Here is a 19,657-nt window from a genome sequence, read left to right on the forward strand (position 1 = left end):
AAAATCCCACTGCCTTTAGGAATAACTTGTATTATACAGGTGATGAGTTGGTCTTCTGGTTATTCAGAGAATGTGTTTTATTTAATTTTGAGGACCAAGGCTAGTCACATCTTGACACGTCATTAGAATGCACTTCACTGATGGTTCATTCTGGGTGACATTCAGCTGGTATGTACACACACTGATTGTCAATTTCTGCTTTACCTGAGGAATTGGTGCACAGATGGACACATTACTGAGTCGGCCTACAAGGCATTTATACACCTCAAATTCTTATTTATTTGGTATGTGACCTAGTTGAGAAAAATCTGTTTTGTAACATCCCTGGAATATTTCTCAAGCACTGACTATTCATTTGTATAGTCATGAATGCGCACAAAGACAAACTAGGAGAACTGATGTTGGATACAGCAAACATTTATTGAGGTGTAAACAAGGAACATCAAATCCAAAACTGCATAGGAAATGTTTTAAGTCCATAAAGACGTGAGAGCAAGACGACAGGTCATAACAGCAGTCTCCTTGGTGTCAGTTAGAACACATAACATCAACACTTCCAATCAGTCAGCCAGGGGGGGGACTGAAGAGTAGGAATGGGGAGGGGGTGGAGGGAGGACAGTTGGAAGAACTCTTAGAGAGTCCCCCAATCACACTAGTATCCCTTTCAAACACATTCACAAATAAACCCCACACCATTAAGGGGCAAAATAACCCCTGAAAGCTTTCATATAGACAGTGAAAGAGACAAAGTGGATTCTGTTCACAAACACAATTCAAGAACCAGAGGCCTATTTCATTTTCAGTCACTGTATCTATTCAAATGGCGTGGATGGTTATCAGAGCTGCCTGGTAAAAGGGATAATGGACAGATGGGTATAACTGAGTTTGTCTCATTAAACTATACCCTGTGCCATGTGTCCCTGGATGTTTGGTAAACTGAAAATGAACACCCCAATAATAATGAAACATTAAAAAGGTTACCACAAATCGTTTAGATTGAGTGCACTCTCTCTCAACCCTTAATTTGTGTAACAAATCAATACAAAATAAAATGTGAAGTTAGGTCCCATGCAAATTCAATAACAAGTTTTTGGATGGATCAAGATATAATCAATACTAAAAAGGTAAACATCCTGTTTATTTTTCAAACATTGTTTTGAATAAGATCTCTTGAAATCTTCCTGAAGTCATCTTCAATGTGTATTTTGCATAATGTCTCAAAAAGACCATGTACTCATGAATTGATACAACATATCTTTCCATCTTCATAAAAGGTGAAGTAAAAATGCTGAAATCAATCAATTGTGGTAGATGGTGCACCGAACAGACAGAAAAAGTATGTCTTGTAGTTGCCATCAGGGCACTAGACAGGGACTAAGCAGGCAGAAAGGTACTAACAAAGATCCAGACAGCAACATCACCTACAGTTTACTTTGGTAGTTTTCTTGATCCTCTCTTCTTGAGAACAAGGTAACTCTATCATTACTATAGTATTAAAGCAAACTGATTTCTGTTTGACAGGCTGTTACACATAATGAGCTAGGCTACCTTGATTGGGCCCGCTAAAGCTATTCATAAAAGAGCTACAATCTTACCGTCAAAGCCATCCACCACAACCCACAACAGAAGTATTCATGGTGTATACATTACTATATCACTTGTTTTGAAAAGTACTAGTGACAAATGTTCTTTTCCAGAATTACATTTTGAAACATGCATTAAAATAAAAATATACACGTCTTTTGATAGGGTCACCTTGGGAGCTTTAAGACACAACTCTGCAAACAAATTTCCAAAAAAAAAAAAAACACTAGAGAGTCTACTAAATAATGGGCATAGTATTGAGAGTGTGAGAGGTAGCATAGTACTGTCTCATTTTCTCTTAGAGCTTTGAAGGGGATTTTCTGTTCATTTAAAGCCATCCCTTTTCATTCTCCATCAACACATTTTACTGCAATTCAACTGAGGTAAACCAAAATATATTCAACAGTGCCAGCAAAGTATAATGAGGTAATGAAGTTGTTCAATAATACTGAGGCAAACATGTATACACATCTATGTCAGTCTACTGTACATAATGAGGGACATGTTCCAGTAGTGCTCATAGCAATGATATAACGAAATCCTGAAGAAAAACAATCCTTTGACCCAGTTTTTGGCACATGCCTTCCTACTGATTTGGCCAAACATACTGTGCTAATTTACTCTCCTGATATAATAAAAGGCACAAGTGACAGTACAACATGAGTATCGTGAAAATGTGAATACATCTACAAAGACAACTGGCTAAGTTTGATACAGTAGCAACAACTGCCATGGTTTGGTTAAATCATTGAAGGATTTGAATGCGAGGTGAGCAGTCTCTAGACCCCACTGTCTCACCGCCTGGTCCTATGTCCAGCTGGGATAATTAAGGCAAGAACTATGAGGTGTGCGGGAGCTGTCTGCCTCCCAGCCCTTCTTAAGATTAGAACAGCTGCATTCTGGAAGCTGGGCGCTATGGTGCCACACCAATTCACCAAGGAACATGCCTCATAAACCTGCACTGCAGCAATGTGGCTCAACAGACAGGAAATACTGGCTTATTAGGAAACAAAACAATAAGTAGGAACAAACTGAGGAGCAGAGAGACACAATCTTGGGATGAATTATATGTTTTAAACAGCTACCTCACCACAGAAGGCACACTACAGTGGGAAACAATATCAATGTAAATGTGTGTGGTTTTAATGGATCTGGATGTTGTTTGGCATTAAACATGTTAACAGCCACTGAGGACCATGATCCTCACATGGTTTATGGTTTTTTGTACACAATAGAGGAATATTCAGTTTACTGTTGCGCTGACGGAAAAGTGTTTTTGAGAATGTTCACAGACTACAATTGCTGTCACCGCTCAGCGCAGGGTGAATGCAAGGGAGGGGGTTGGGGGTTTGGGGGGAGGGTCATTCATTCCTTTCCTGGAATACTTCAGTCAGCAAGACCTTATTACCACTCAAACTTTGGGTTTTGCCTCCAGCATTTGGCACAGAGGCAGCTAATGGAATTCTAATTATGTAGTGCCCTTTTTTTTGTTTTTGGTGTCACATAAAGCAGGCTAGCCTTACAGCACTGATACCTTTCACAGACCTACCCTCTCCTCTGTGCCAGTAATATTAGTAAACTGACAAGTATGAAGGCTTACTATGGAAAATGCCAACATCAATGCTGTGAATTTAGTTTGCTTGTCAGTTTAACATAACTTTTGGAAGTTTGTCTCAGCCATGAACAAAGAGAAAATCTCTATTGAATGACATTCCATTTTGAGTAAAAAAAAGAAAAAAAGAAAAGAAAGTGACAGTCTCTGAGATATGGGAACAGACAGCCATATGAGCAACTTTAGACTTTGTAATAACTATCACTTAGAATAGAACATGGCAACATAATTAGGTAGTTGCTAATCTAAAACAGCTATTTGTGCAGAAACTTTGTTCTTCTTACATACCAGAATGAGACCTCTTTCCTAAGAAGGTTAGTCTACACATATTTCCTTGACTTCAAAAACAATATCAATAAATAGAAATAGACTCAGAAGTCCAACATGGTTTGGATTAAATCCAAGTTCCCAGCACCAGTGTGCCTTCTACAATATGCCAAAACTAATTGTCTGATCGTTGCCGTTTCATGGACTTTGCATTGGATGAATGAACATAATGTCAGCTTCAATTATGTCTTAACAATAATAATTCCCAGCAGTTCTTCAAATTCAAAATGTTTTTGCAGATCACCAGAAAATAACAAGATAAAGCTTAACCCAATTCAAGGTGGTAAATTCCTTGTTCTGACCTTCTTTTTGACGATTCAACTTAGGTTTACCATAGGATGTTAGGTTGGAGCTGAAATCACCTAACTCATGAACTGACATGTGCCTTTGATATCAGCTTCTTTTCCTCCCTGCAGCATGCTCCCAGCATGCATCAAGTGAAGAGAATCCACTTACTCTGCCGACCTCTTGGCACTGCAATTGAGGGGTACTACTGTAAGACCATGAGGTAAAAGGTGTTGCAGAGGTATAGAGGCAGATTTAAAAACAGATGGAAAATAACAGTAGATAGGTTAATCATAATGTATCCACATGTTTCTGCCTGAACATGTAGCATTAGTATATAATTAAACTTTGTTCTCAGCAACATTCTGGGGCTTCAATTGCGTATGTGCACAGTAACACTTTGTGCACGCTGTACCAATATAAACCCAACATTGCTTCATTTAACTATGTTTTTCTCCTGTTCTTAAATCCAAAAGCATTGAGGTAGACGTCTTTATCAAAACTTCACTGTCTTAGTTTCTGCACAAAAAATTAGTACATTCATACAAAGATAAATGAGGTAGGTATGATGCAGAGAGTAAATATTCACAAATGCAAAAAATCCCTGAGAAAATCAGAAAATCCGATTTCAAGACACACATTAGGAGCAAAGACAACATTGATGCCAGCAATCACAGTATTCATTTCACTAGGGATACATAACCCCTTTGAAACTGAACTAGTTGGCATTGCTTCATATACTGCATTTATTTACGCTGATAAATGGATCTAGAGGTAAAATGTCAATTGTCCAATTGAACGTTTCCATATCACTCGCTCCATTTGCCCACAAATGCATATTTAAAGTGTGTTTCAAAATCTAATCTTCTTCCATTTTTATGCATTTTATTTTCTCTCCTGAATAAATGGCCTAGAACATAAGGATCCGGTTGTTTCCGAAGTCCACAGCAACAATCATTCCGTCAGGAGTAATAGCTATACCCGATGGGCGGTCCATCTGCCCAAAGCTGCTACCCTGAGTCCCGAACATGCATAAAAAGTTGCCGTTGGGTTCAAACACTTGGATTCGGTGGTTTCGAGAGTCGGCCACAATGATGCGATCCTCCTGGTCAACTGCCACACCTTGTGGGCGCAGGAACTGCCCGTTGCCCATGCCCTCTGACCCCAGGAAGCGTGCAGACTGGCAGTCCGGCCGGATGATCAGCAGCCGGTGATTGTTGAAGTCAGTCACCACTAGGTGGCCCTCCTGGTTGAAGGCCACACCTCTGGGGGAGTCAAAATGCTTCCAGAGTGGTCCCTCAAACCCGTACTTGTTGAGGAACACACCGTCCAGCCCAAAGAGCTGGATGCGATGGTTACGAGTGTCAGACACTAGGATCTTGCCCTCAGAGCTGACAGCTACATCCCAGGGATAGTTGAACTGCCCGTTTTTGGTTCCTTTCTCACCAAATTTGAAGAGGAACTGGCCTTCGAAGGTGAAAATCTGGACGCGGTGATTGTCCTTATCTGTCACAATGATTCTCCTCTGGCTGTCACAGGCCACACCAGCTGGACGGTCAAATTGGCCTGGCCGGGAGCCCAGCGTACCAAACTTGTGGTGGAAGGTGCCACATGGCTTGAAGATCTGCACTCTATTGTTGCTCCTGTCAGCCACTACCACATACCCCTCTTTGTCCACACACACTCCCCAGGGACGACATAGCTTCCCATCTTTATCACCCTCACTTCCAAACGAGGCTACTGGCAGACTGATACCTCCATAGCTACGTCCAGGCCTGACAAAAATGTTGAAGGGGCTGCCCTCGATGTGCTGGTTGCAGATGAGCACAGATACAAGGTGTTCCCCTTCACTCTTGGGCATGTAGCTAACAGTGTAGGTGCCATTCTGGTGGTCTGACACCTCTGCGTTAAGCAGCTTTCCATCCGGGGCCATCACCACAGCACACACACCATCTCCTCCAGACAGCCTGGGCTCTCCATCATGGTTGTAGCCCACCACAGTAAAGGAGGCCATCTTGCCCTGTAGGGCCTGCCTGAGGCCCTCCCCCTGGGCCTTGGTGAGGGGGGCGAAGGCCCCGCTGCTGATCAGACCCATAGTCTGGATGGCGATGAGCAGAGCCTGGTCTGGGGTGGTGAACATGATGCGGTCGTCCTCCTGGGGCAGCAGTAGGCCTCTCAGGGCCTTGAGCTCCTGGACCTGGTTGAGCATGCGCTCGCGGGCCAGCAGCAGGTCCATGGTGCTGCCCTCCTCCAGGACCTGGGTCACTGTGGCGATGGTGCTGTCCAGCTTGGTCAGGTTCTGATGCAGCTTCTCCACCTGCAGGTACAGAGTCTTGGCCTTAACCTGACGGATCTTCTCCACCTGAGAGGAGAGGAGACATGGGGGGGAAAAACTTGTGAATTAAGAAATAGAGGCCTCATTATCATTTGAATACTACTCCCCTGAATGAATCCACTTGATTTAAGATGTTGGGCTTTGCTTTTCTCTTAGATAGTAACATATTGTGGATGGAATTTTTTCTTATCGTTGTCATTTATGGTTGCCCATGTATAATTGGAACCAACGTCTTGGTTGGGAACATTTTCCAGGGATAAAAAGGAACCGTGAGAAAGACTGTCTTTCAAGGAATATTTCCCAGTACTTCCCCCCCCTCCAGCTGTAACATAAGATGTTGGGATCTCTGTCTATTACCAAGTCTGTATAGGGACTGATTCCCAGAGCTTCTGTGTGAGGACTGAAGAAATGTAAATACAGTATGTTCCTTAGTTTGGCTTAGAGTAAAACAGAATATACATATACAATATATAAATAAGAAACGGCAGCTTCAATTGACAGTTACAAGTATTGAAGTACTGAAACAGTTTATCACAAAATGATGTGACCTAATGACAATGGTTGTCAACTCAGTTGAAGGAGCCAGTACATCTCTGTGTGGGTAGGATTTTGTAACATAGCTAAGCAGGAGAGTGTGTATGATACTATTACTCACTTTCCAGAGCAGTTCACATTCACGCTCTTCAAGGCTCTTCTTGTGTCGAAGTGTGATTGCTTTAACCTCCGACTGGACAACCTTGGCCTTTAGTTCCACCTGTTCGGCTATGGCTTGAGCTTTCTCAATGCTTAGCTGAAAGGTTAATGATTAGGAAGAGTTTTATTGTGTGGACAGATGGGGAGATCTTTGAATAAATCTTTGAATGGTGATGCATAAACTTGTACTCACAAACGACTAGATAGATTATCAAAAGCAACAGAATGCATTAATAGAAACATTTCCTTGACACTAGTCTTGTCTAATACTCCCATGTTACTTGTGTTACATTCTAACAATTATCTGCTGTTTAACTAACTCGATTCTACTCGTTATCAGTGGTGGAAATGATAAGTGGTCGGGTAACTGGATTAGCTACCACATGGATAGAAGTTGTGGAGCACAGCAGCTGTGGTAGATATGGAAGACAGAACCACATGATATCATATGATGGGGTAGTATAGACACTAGAAGACCTAAGGATCAACAAGCTATGGGTCCAACTAAAATGCTGTATCAGCAGGCAGATATGTATTAATGAGAAAGTTAATATGGTGTGACAGCATATGCTGGAAAGTGAATAAAAAGGTTAACTGATCTTCACACTATAGGATTTATGAGAACCATCCATAACCTACTGTAATCCCACCCATCAGGTCTGAGCTCAGCCAATGGAACGAGGGATATCAGGGTGGTGATGTCAATCAGAGAGAAAGCTCTCACTGCGTCTTCTATGGGGGTAGCAAATCCAGGGTCAGAGGTCAGAGGGGTGGACAGTGAGACATGAGGCTGAAGCAGGAAACTATGGCAAATGGGATTATGGGTGTTTTAATGCAACCTTTCCACTACGGGTCTCCACAGTCAGGGTCCATTCAGGACAGAGTTTTACAACTGGCGCGTTGGCAGTGTTACTCTCCTGCATGTGCTTATAAATCCATAAAACACTGGATTACCATGGCTATATCTCCACACCACAGTTTCTTCACTAGACCTAGAATGAGTTACTAAGCATTGATCAATAAGTTATTTATGATTAGCAAAGGGAGCCTGAGAACTTGAAGTGAACATCACAGGACTGAAGGGGGTAGTAAGTGTGGTCTCTATTGTGTATTGAAGTAGGGGAGGGGCATACATATTTCATTGGCATGTGAGTGAGTGGGGTAGGGGGCTGTGAGAGGGGGTGTTTGAGAGTAGGGAGGGGGTGGGGTGTGTCTTCCTAGAATTCCTCTCCATTGTGCCTCCCCTTCCAAAGCCATCCATCCCTACACCCTTCACTTTCCATTCACAGCTGGATGACCAGAACAGGTTCCCCTGGCCTCTGCTCTGAGAGGGTTGTATATGATGGGGATCAATGGGCACTATAGCCCTTCCCTCCTCCTCTCCCTACCCCCCTCACAGGGCCCTTTGAGCCAGGAATGACACAGGCACTAATGATCCATTCTGCTCCTGCCATCAGGCATCTGAATACAAACTGTCAAAGCAGCCTTGTGGTGGTGTCACACACACACACACACACACACACACACACACACACACACACACACACACACACACACACACACACACACACACACACACACACACACACACACACACACACACACACACACACACACACACACACACACACACACACACCACCCCCTCAGACCACCACGACACCAACAACCAAAAGAGAGTGTGCACCTGTCCAATCTTTTCAGATCAATAAGGATGAAAGTGAGGAAATAGAAATAGAATTTAGAATTTCTCTTCAGAGATTGAATGCTGATGAAGGCTTGACAGTAAAAATGCATCCACCATGGACTGCTTTTAATATTATATCTTTTTTGAGAGTGCCAGCCATTTTTTTCATCACTATTCAGAGAACTGACACCCAGTGGCATGTGTGAGAGAGAAGGGGACCCACCTGTACAGCCTGCCTGCCCTTCTGAGCGTCCGCCAGGAGCTGGATGGTGAGGGTACAGGAGTCCTGCAGGGCATCCTGGAGGTAGCTGAGACCATGGCCTGCATGACGACCCACGCTGCACTCCCCACAGACGGGCACGGAGCACGTGTCACAGAAGAAATGCAGAACCTGAGAGACACACAAGACAACACACACACACACACTGTTAGAACTACAATATTACACATTAGGGCTGAGAAACACAACAGTCCTCCTCTCACACATACGGAGGCTGTTAAACCACAAACAACTGCTGCCATGAGTTATTGTTGCATTTGCTTTAACGATCATGTACACCGTTCATGTCCTGAATATTGCATACAAATTGAATAAAAGTGATTGCCCTGCTTTGGTCTGAAGCATCACGTAGGCAGAGTTTTGGAGCCAGCAATGACAAAAGGAGAGGGAAGTCAGGGGAAACGGTATAAGGGCTAACTAGTGAACACAGGATAGAGGCAAGACAAAGCTGACTGACGCAGAGCAATCACTATATATTGTAGAGAGAGGGGCCAATAAATAATTACATTGGTCTGTTGCCAAGAACATAAACATTTACAATACAGAGCAGTAAAGACATATGTTTATCTTAGATATGTTCCAATGTATTATTACATTCTGGCACAGGTCCAGAACCTTAATTCAAGCAACGAACATGAATTTCTCTATAGCAACAGTCATAATATGGCTTCGGTCAAGTTAGCTGTGGAGATTTGCTGCAGTGAAAGTGTTAGATTTGCTGTGGATCCTGGAGTTCATTCTGGAGTGCTAGTGTGTGTGTTTAGCTCACTCAGCACCACAAAGCCTGATCTTAAATGATGGATGGATCACTCACCATTGGCTATAGCCCATAGCTCACAGGCTCACACATGACCCCTTTTCTCTTCCAAATGACCAATTGGAATTGTCAACGGATCTGTCAGCAGAGATCACTAGCGCACATTCATCTTAATGAAATGGACAAATGAAGGGCTTTGCAGGTGTTTTCCCCTCCACTCATTGTGTCTCTCGGTGTGTGTGTGTGTGTGTGTGTGTGTGTGTGTGTGTGTGTGTGTGTGTGTATGTAGTCTTCAGGAACTGGGCTAAGGAAGGAGAGACAAAACCATCGATTGACACCTCAAACACAGCCTTCAATTACAGACTGGGGAGTAGAATAGGAGAGAACTGATCTCAACCACTCCCTCCAACACACACAGCCACCAGCCACTTCCTGGACCAAGGAGATTGGTAACAGATTGCTGACTATTGTTTTGTCATTCATCACAGCAGTTTTTGTGTAACTATTCAGTCAACCCCCACTTAGATGGTAAAAGTGACGCAATGGGTTTTTTTCCCCTCAGTGAAAGACTAGAGAGGAGGTACCAGTATCAGTACATCGAGCTTTTCCAACATGGCTCCCACACACAGCATACATCACGCATATAGCTCAAGTCCAGTACCAAATCACGGATCAAACACCACTTGCATATCTGCTAGTGTGATGCTGTGAGCAGCTGCATGTAAATCTAGCACTGGGATTCTACTCGAGTTACTGGTTGGTAATGCAGCCTCTATCAGTCCAGTTGGCTCAAGCTACACTCCGACTGTGGTACCGTGTACAGAGGTCATACTGTACTGTATGTAGGGGGAGGAGGGCTCCATGATTGACAGGGACAACAAGCTTTTGCTTCTTCATCTGATAGATGTGAGTCACCTCTGTGGCTTCTCCTGCCTCTCTGCCACACCCTGTTCTCTCTGTTATGATCTGGCAAACAGGAGTATCCAGGCAGCTTCTACCCGCAGGCCGTGAGACTGCTCAACCAGAACCGTACCTCGCCGCTACCCTGAGGTAGTTTGCTGATTGTTACTGTTGTTAGCTGTATTGTTGAGGAGCTAGCTTACCCTAAGCCTTTCATTGCATCGTCTACGGCTGTGTTCTACGTACATGACAAATACACTTTGGGTTTGATTTGATTCCTGCATAACTCTCCTTCCTTTGGTGTAGTACGCGTGTTAAAAACACGATTGCGCAATACAGTGGAGTAGACTGGGGCCCATGCCAAGAAACAAACCTTAACTCATCGGTCCTGAAATACACCGATGACATAAATTCAGCAATGTTTGTGATGCCACCTTGGTATGGGTCTTCTAGCTCACTGACACCCGTACTAACTCAAATGACACAAACATCATTCAAGCATTAGTGCATATTGTTCAGGGATCTATACTTAGAACTCCACACATGACACTGAAGTTCAGAGTTTAGGGTGACATTTCATTGACAACTATTCCACAGTGCCAGGAAGCGGGCAGCTGCAGGCTTAGGGACCTCCTGGGTGTAAATGGCATTCCTTTACAACATTCAACTAATGAACTACTATAATAAGCCTACAGGAGTATGTTTACCTTTGACTTTCTAGCCTGCCAGTGGAGGAGAGTCAAGCCATCTCTCTGAGAGCATAAATCTTTCATGAGGTGTTTTTTTTCCCCTTCTCTGTACATTCTATGTCTCCATCAAGGAGAGCTGGGCCTCTTGTTGTGCCTCTGGCAGCCCCTCTCTTGCTCTTTGGTTAAAGGTCCAAACAGGTGTTAGAGTGTTCGGTTTCCCTACCAGAGGTGGAATATATAGTGATATCTATACCTATAAACTGATATCTAAACCTACCAATCTGTCTAAAGGGTTAGGGTTAGGCTGCGGTGAGAAGAATATACAGTACAACTTGTTGTGGAATAGAACAGTTGATTTTATGTTCAGGTCCATGTTTAGTTCCTATCTGTGTCTCCGGTCTCCAAAACTCTTCTGAACTGAAATCTGTCAAAGCAGTGCCAGAATTCATTCCCAAACAGAGCTGATGTAATCAGCACACACAGCATGGACCACACAAATCAACCCAACCCAGGGGTGCTCTGTCCATGCTAATCCTGTTTCTGGGAAGTCACACGTGCCCTTGAGCTCTGCTGCTCTCAGTGCTGTGTGCGCACACGCACACACGCGCACACACACACACACACACACGCATCTAAGGGGAGGCGGCCGGCCCAACACATGACCTCATTGGCTGCTGACAAGAGGCCAAACAACATCAGGTGAGGCCCTGGCATGGTATGAGTGAGTGTGTGTGACAGAGAGAGAGAGAGAGAGAGAGAGAGAGAGTGTGTGTGTGTGTGTGTGTGTGTGTGTGTGTGTGTGTGTGTGTGTGTGTGTGTGTGTGAGAAAGTGAAAGTGTGTGTGTGTGTGTGTGTGAAAATGCGAGATTGCATTCTACCAAGATCACTCATGATATGATTTTGGTCATTTTTACTTTAGTTCAATGACTCCTCCACAACAAAACTAGTCTATGAACCACTGCTGCCAGCAGCACATACTATAGTACATGCTGTAGTCACTTCGCCTTCTCAGAGACTAACAATAAATTCTCGGGAGATACAGACGTGATTCGAGACCCATCAATGTCTAGAAACATGCCTCCCACCCCTAGAAGCACTGCTTTGATGTCTTGCCAGAGGTTCCTTATATAAAATTATGAAAGCGCTTCCATGTGGACAGGGTGTGTTTTGGCTTTGTGTGTGCATTGAGGGGGCCAGTTGAGAGGAGACCTGCATCTGCTGAACTACCGCTGACCTCCCTCCACCCAATCCCCCCCATCCTTACCAGCCCTCAGGTTCTTGGGAAGGGGGCTGAAGGAACTGCCCAACCATTAAAGAAAAAAACCAATGTCCAATACCAGGAAGTAGTAGAACCAAAACAGAGACACTAGACTGGAGCAAATCTGGCACCACTGCCAAAACAAAAGACACACCAAGCAGGCAAGCATAGAAGTATACAGTAGGCCTATGGTGAATTCAATAACACTCTGAAACTGTCCATATGTAGAGGAAGCGATGTGCGAAGCAAAATGAAGTCTGTTAGTCCTAGGGTCAGTTCCTTTAGGGTACTATTATAGACACACAATTTTACCATAGAACAGCACCCGACACTTTGAAGAATCAGACCCACAGTGTCGACCACTACATACAGTTAAGCTACCCTCACAAAACAGATTGCACTCTCTAAGGACAATCAGCACATACACATACACATGCACACGTACACACGCACATACATACGCACATACACACTCTCTGAGTGAGTCATTCAGTACTTTCCACTGTACATCAGAAACACAATCTGCAGACGATTCTCCAAGTGCTTTCTTTCCTGGGTTGGTCCATCTGTCTTCCTTCATATAACAGAATTAAATGTTCAGACATATGTTCCACTCGCCGTGCTCTCTGCTTTATGGCAACAGAGAGTTCCTTTGGCTAGACATTGTTTTAATACTCCCAATGAAAAGGGCCCCATCCTTAATGCAATGTCTGCTGGCTTGTAGGACTTGAGGGGAAACTGTCCACTCTGTCATGGTAAAACTATTTCAAAGCCTCTTCAACTAGACGAGTCAACATTCAGGGAAAGATTTAGAACCAGTCATGGGGATAAAAGATTTACAGTGCTCTCTTTCATAAAAGAGTCCAATCCTTAATACCGGTAAATTGTTTATGCATGAGTATAACTTAAAATTGCTCTTACTAATCAGTGTACTGTCTCCGCATTGTTCAACCAATTTCTGAGGGGATAATACATTTAAGATGCATTTTTCATTTTCCAATCATTCAGTTAATAGTTTAGCTTCTAATGAGGTTACATAAAATATCTATAAGGCTCATGCGAGTCAGACCTTCAACCTGCTGACCATTCCACATTCCTCCTGATGAATGTCCTAGCAGTGGAGGAAACCCCAGAAGAGGAACCCCTCTGCTTACAAGCAACTCCACAACACCAGATGGCCTCTGTCTTGGTCCTCAGAGCTGGGCTTGTTTTAACTATGCCCCTGCCAGATTCTATATCAAAGCACCAAGAGGGGCTCACATGAAATTGGTTAAAAGCAAAAGAGGCACAGTGTAGAAAGGAAGAACTGAAACAGAGTAATAAAATGCATACTGGTTGGTTCACCCATATCCCCTCACGCAATCACAACTCACCCACAAGATTCCACACTGCCACAAAAGGCTTTCATTGGTACACTGCTGTAGTAGTGGCCACTATATCAGTTTGAATGAATCCTTGACTCAGAGGTAACATAACATCGATGAAAGCATTCACAACTTATGGTACTGTAAACAATGTGAGCACTCTTTTTTTATTGTTTCTGTAATGATTGCAAAAATACATAATGCTACAAGTTTTGAAACCAGTTCATATTTTTCTCTACATGTAGGGTTATCTTAATATTTTGGTGCACTTCAAAGAAAAGGCAACTAATGGACCATTAAAAATATTTAGGGTCAATCTTTACAGAACTTTCCACACCACATGGAAACCACTCCCGCCCTAGTAACCTCTGACCCCAAGCCTGAGGGAGAAAATAGACAGCAGCAACGCTGTAATGGGGCTTCCCCATGTGACCTTCCGTTGAAACGAAAGTCAACACAGAGCGGGCACATTTCCTTAACATTTAATAGATATGGTAGCCTATACTTGATAGCTAGATCCAATGCACAACTAAAAGGAAAACATGTTATAGAATGTATATATAATGCTATATATATATATATATATATATAATGTAGCATGGTGAGTGAGTTCATCATCAAAGGGTAAGAAAGTAAAACCAGGCCCATCATGATTGACTGGCTGTATTTTTTGTCTGATTAAAAACCTTACACACATTATGCTAATGTGCCCTATTCCACTGGTGTAATAACAAAAAAACACCCCACTCTATTACTACGTAATAACAAAGCAGTTACCATGTAACAACATATTTATTATTAATTATTAAAGTATAAGAGTAACTTTGTAATTCATGTCTGAGGGGAAAAAAGTGTTAACAGTCACAAGTCCAACATAGTGGATATGTGCTTCAGAATCAAAGTCTTCTGTGCAGGCTAGTATGACAAAGACTCATTCTAAAACTAGCAACCGGAGGACCAGGGTTGTTCTCATGTCTTAATGTGTCTCAGGACCTATGGGTGTGAGGTGGCTGACTTCAGCTCTAAACCTCCTTGTTCCCAAAGCTATTGTTTGACCTTTCACATTCAGGATTTCCTTTCACTTTGCCTCCCAACAGGGCAGGAATGTTAAACCACCAAACGGTGTGGCCTGGTGCTTAACGTCCTCACCGGATGACCAGACAGCACCAGGGCCATAACCTCCTACCACAACACAACCCCTACATTCCTCCATTTATGGCACCACTTTAACACCACCACCAAATCAGTGTGGGGTACGCACGGATGGTGCTATTAAACCCAGATGGGATAGGAGAGAGAGAAAAGAGGGTGAATTGTTTGGGTAGGATGAATGTCTGAAAGAATAGGTAGGAAGGGAGGAGGGTGTGTGTGTGTGTGTGTGTGTGTGTGTGTAAAGATGGATGTGGAGTCCCAGATGACTACTGAAAGTTGACGTCATGGCATTCCGACTGCCCCTTGTCTGAGTAAAGGCTTCTTGTGAATAGGTTTAGGAGTGATCTTCAACATAGATATGGTATTTAAGGCAAACCAGTTGTTGCTCTGGTGTAATCCCTCCATGGGAGGTGTAAGCTAAGGGCTGTCAGCATTGAAAGTAATTCTTAGGTGGCACGGTCACAAAGACAACATGCTTTGTATGCAAGCATCAGTTCCTCTCCTGTCACATGATCTACCCATGGACTCAAGCAAGCAAAATACAAACCACCCCTAGGGCTGCTGAGATCACTTCTGGAGGGAGAGGCCCATGAATGGTGAGGCTGCTCCTACAAGGGGAGGCTGGTGGAGGTAGAAATTGGAGAACAGTCTCATTGAATTGCATGGAATGGAATTGATACCATTCGTCACTCCATTCATTACAATGAGCCCGTCCTCCGATTTCTACCTCCACCGGCCTCCCATGGCTTATACATACTATAGACACTATTCATTGTAATCGTATTCACACAATATATACAGACTCTCTTTCTGGCGACTGTCAAGCCGAAGCAGTATAAATTCCTGTTTGAGTTACTACAATAATGTAACACCTGCACTCCCACTCTCATTCAGATAAAGCTCTGAGGGGTTGGGGAACTGACTTGCCGTACTCATCTCTATCTGATCATTCAAAAGATACAAATACATCTAAACATTACACAATAAAATAAAAACATATGAGTTTCATGGACAAACTTACCGCATTATCATGCTGCTGGCAGAAATTCAGCCTGTCCTGGAAGACGGGCAGCAGGGAGTAGCTGGAGTGGAAGGACCGATTCAAGGTGGCAGGAGAGTTGGAGTTATTCGTGCAGTTTCCCAAATGTAAACTCTCCACTAGTCTCTCAATGTAATGGTCTTTGGTAAGCCGGACTCTTTGGTGGGCCCGAACACAATTGTCACAGAGGTATTCTTGGCAGTCTCGGCAGTGTGAGGTAGCGTGGTTGCCCTCGTCGCAGGAGCTGCACTGAGGCTCGCCGAGGCGGTGCGCTCTGAGGAGGCTGCCATGGGAGAGGTTGTTACCCCTAAAACAAGTCTTGCTTTGCTCCTCGGACGAAACCATGACATCCAGCAGGTTGCTGAATAGAAAGTTGGATGAGGGCAAAGCGTCCACTCCTGATTCAGCCATTAAAACCTTTTGGTCACACGTCGGGCACCTGAGTTTCAAGGGGTCGCCGGGGTTCCGCTGCCCCTCCAGGCACTGCCTGCAGAAGGCATGGAGGCAGGGGAGGACGTGGAGTCTTCTGGAGGATGAGGTAGATGAGCTTGAGGTTTGAGACGAGGACGATGAGGTAGATGAATTTGAGGAGATCGGAGCAGAGGAACCGCACAATTCTTTGCATAAGGGACAAGTTTGCAGGTCGGATTCAGGAAATGAAGCCATTTGCAATATAACTGCTTTAGAACAGGGGTATTTAAATGCGTTGCATTGAGACATCGGATTGCTTTATGCTAAGGCTATAGATGCAGCGCTGAATTAGATTCAATGTTGCAATAGAAGGTTAGGGTTGCTATTATCAGACAAATTGTATCCACTCAGTCAACACATGCGGGAAACCTCTTTCCAACCAAACGGATAGAATCTTTAGAAATAACATTTGTAACCGACCAAGTAGTAAACTTTACAGTCATCTTTGCAGCGATACCTTATTTTATTCATTTTGTTATGGTTGGATTATAATTCTAGTCAACATTATATTTTAATTATGAACCAATATTGTTGCGCAACATGAAATCCACAGCGAGTTCCTTGCTCCGATTCTCCTCGACCACAGCATGACAATCATGCCACTGACTTTAGCGATTTATCTTTTCAATTACGGATAAACATCAGCTATTTTCACAGTGGCAGCCCATTTCTTCAAACTACTTATAATGTGCCACGCACATAACACAGATGAAGTTAATCAAATAATGGATTAAAGTGATCAGATGTGAAAAGTTGGCTCGATACTTGCGCATAAGATCAAATATTACATCTGCTGAGTAGTGCCAAAATTGCTACTCTATGAAATCCTTTCCACTTCTCTTCATGCTATCTAGGTATTGTTGTTGCATGCAGTACTTTCTTGAGAGAAAAATACAGTGTTTTCCACTGGCTTCCCTTGACCATCCCTCAAAGCAGTATTCATCCATTTGTCCCGTGCCATCAAGCGTTCAATGGAATGTGTTCATTTGCGCCCTTGTCGTTGTACATGCCTTTTACGCATGTTGAACCACGTTATCTTGTGAAGCACAAACTACGTTACAACACATGCCATGTTAAATTGCAAGGCGCGAGTTATCGAAAATGCCCTAAATGTTTCTAATTCCACAGGCGTAGAGCAGCGCACACTTCCGCCCTCATCACATGGAAGGCGCTCTTGTTGGTGGAGAAACCAGGGGGCTGGAGAGGGGGCTGGGCTAATATTGCTGGGTTACATTGTTACAGGATAATTTTACTAATTTTCTGTTTCCTATTTGTTATTCAATCATCTGCAAGTTACTGTACATAACAATAGTGCACCTGCTCACTATTGAATTGCACTGACCCAATGATAAGCTATTTGTGATTTGCAGTTTTATGTGTGTGTGTGTGTGTGTGTGTGCGTGTGCGTGTGTGTGTGTCTGTGCGTGTGCGTTTTTTCAAACATGCATTTTAACCCTCAAACTACCAACATATTTCGCCTCAATTGTTTACCAACAGGGGCAAAACAAAAGTTGTACAAGTTACACACTGTAATAGTTTATAACGTAAAACCAAAGGTAGCGAATGGGGCCCAAAATGGGGTCCAATATTTCACATGCCTCAATCTTAAAAATCACTTGAAAACATTTTTTTATGACACAGGCAATGCCATGACAAGTTGTACATGCAAGAATGTAATGTTAATCAATGTATTTCACCTTCCATAGGCTGAACTGGATGAATTGTGCCTTTTTTTGCCTGAATTCATAACATTTGTAATTTTCTGAATACCAAATTAATACTTGACACCAAATAAAATGGTTTGGAGTTGTTGGGGAAATATTTATTGCAAGCTTAGAATATATGAATATATATATATATATATATATATATATATATATATATATATATATATATATATACACACACACACACACACACACACACACACACACACACACACACACACACATACACACACACACACACACACACACACACACAATGTAGTACCATCTGGGGTCTGGCCTGATCCCTATTGGTATTAAAAATGTCTGCAATAATAAACTGTGGGACCAACACTCATGCCCTCTTTGAGAAATCCTTTCATTCTTGAGACAGAGATATAATATAATTTCAGGGACACTTGGTTTGATCCTGGCCTCTGGAGTGGTGACTCAATGGACAGGAGGGTAAGGAGGAGCCTCAGTGAGGTTTAGCCTCCACATGTTAGCGGCCTGATAAAGCAGTGGGAAGCCGGCCAGAGTGACAGAGCTCTGAGGGGACCTTTTAACCCCCATTATCCAGTCCTGGATTAGGAGCAGCAGGACCTGGCCGGGGCCCATCCTGCACAAACCCTGATCTGAGGATCCGGACATTCCAAGGACATTCCTCCAAAAACAGAAGTTTGTGTAGGGTCAGGGCTGGGGCACCATGAAAATCAGCAAAACAAGATGGAGTCGGGTGTAATATGAAAATCAGCAAAATAAGATGGAGTCGGGTGTAATATGTTAAAAATGAATGATCCATTGAGACAATGTGGTCACTGGTCAAAAGTGTGTTGGTGAGAGAGGGTATTTACTTTGATGGTTGATAGTGCCCAACACCAGTAAAAAAAAACAAGCCCCACTGTGTGGGCAGCATGCTAATAGTAGGATGTACAGTATTTCTGCTGATAAAGGGCAACAAGAGGTCAGAGAGACCCTAGGGAATACATGACACAAGGGGCCTGTTAGAAGACAGTATAATGAAAGGGTATGAACATTTAGATAAGTAATGTTATGCCACTTGCTCATGAGAGGACATAGGTGACCTTTCTTGACTTATTGAATATTGATGGCCCTAGTTATTTATAGAATAATGGGCAACTTACTTCCACTTAACCATATTCACAAGAGAGGCCAAATGCAGGTAACCGCCTCTTGTCATGATCAAATGGAGTAATTGATAGCGAACGCTCTACTCCCAGCTCTGTGAAAAAACGCTTTAGCGCAGGTGAGCTATGGTAATAACAGTGTGGGCTCAGGTGTAAATCATAAGAGGCTTTTTGTTTAAACGTTCTGATTTAGTGCCCTGGCCCCAACAGGCACATACTCTGGCTCAGAGGGGGTTCCCCACTAACTACGAGGAAGAGGGCGATCTGCCTGCCATTACCACAGCATATCCTACAGAACCAAGGGCCAGGAAGATTAACAGTGCTGGAAGGCAAACCCCAGGCCAGGCCCTCCTCCTGACCATTAATCTCT

At 43.3% G+C, this 19,657-nt stretch overlaps 1 protein-coding gene across 1 annotated transcript; it reads right to left on the bottom strand.

Annotated features, from left to right (window-relative positions):
* Positions 1-442: 442 nt before the first annotated feature.
* Positions 443-16,643, bottom strand: trim71 (tripartite motif containing 71, E3 ubiquitin protein ligase). Its single transcript, XM_083679559.1, has 4 exons — positions 15,945-16,643; positions 8,747-8,914; positions 6,799-6,933; positions 443-6,170 (listed from the first exon to the last, which is right to left on the bottom strand). The coding sequence occupies exons 1-4, from the start codon at positions 16,626-16,628 to the stop codon at positions 4,719-4,721; spliced, it is 2,439 nt and encodes an 812-aa protein (XP_083535685.1). The 5' UTR covers positions 16,629-16,643; the 3' UTR covers positions 443-4,718.
* Positions 16,644-19,657: the final 3,014 nt, after the last annotated feature.

The sequence above is a fragment of the Argentina silus genome (assembly GCF_951799395.1).
Source record: "Argentina silus genome assembly, chromosome: 10".
NCBI classification, from domain to species: Eukaryota; Metazoa; Chordata; class Actinopteri; order Argentiniformes; family Argentinidae; genus Argentina; species Argentina silus.

What these genes read in the sequence shown, in the direction of transcription:
- trim71 (XM_083679559.1), bottom strand. Translation starts at nt 16,628, where the DNA reads ATGGCTTCATTTCCTGAATCCGACCTGCAAACTTGTCCCTTATGCAAA. An exon ending in GCCAGCAGCATGATAATGCG is followed by an intron (nt 8,915 to 15,944) that starts GTAAGTTTGTCC and finishes TGTGTCTCTCAG; the next exon opens with GTTCTGCATTTCTTCTGTGA. An exon ending in AATGTGAACTGCTCTGGAAA is followed by an intron (nt 6,171 to 6,798) that starts GTGAGTAATAGT and finishes CTCTCCTCTCAG; the next exon opens with GTGGAGAAGATCCGTCAGGT.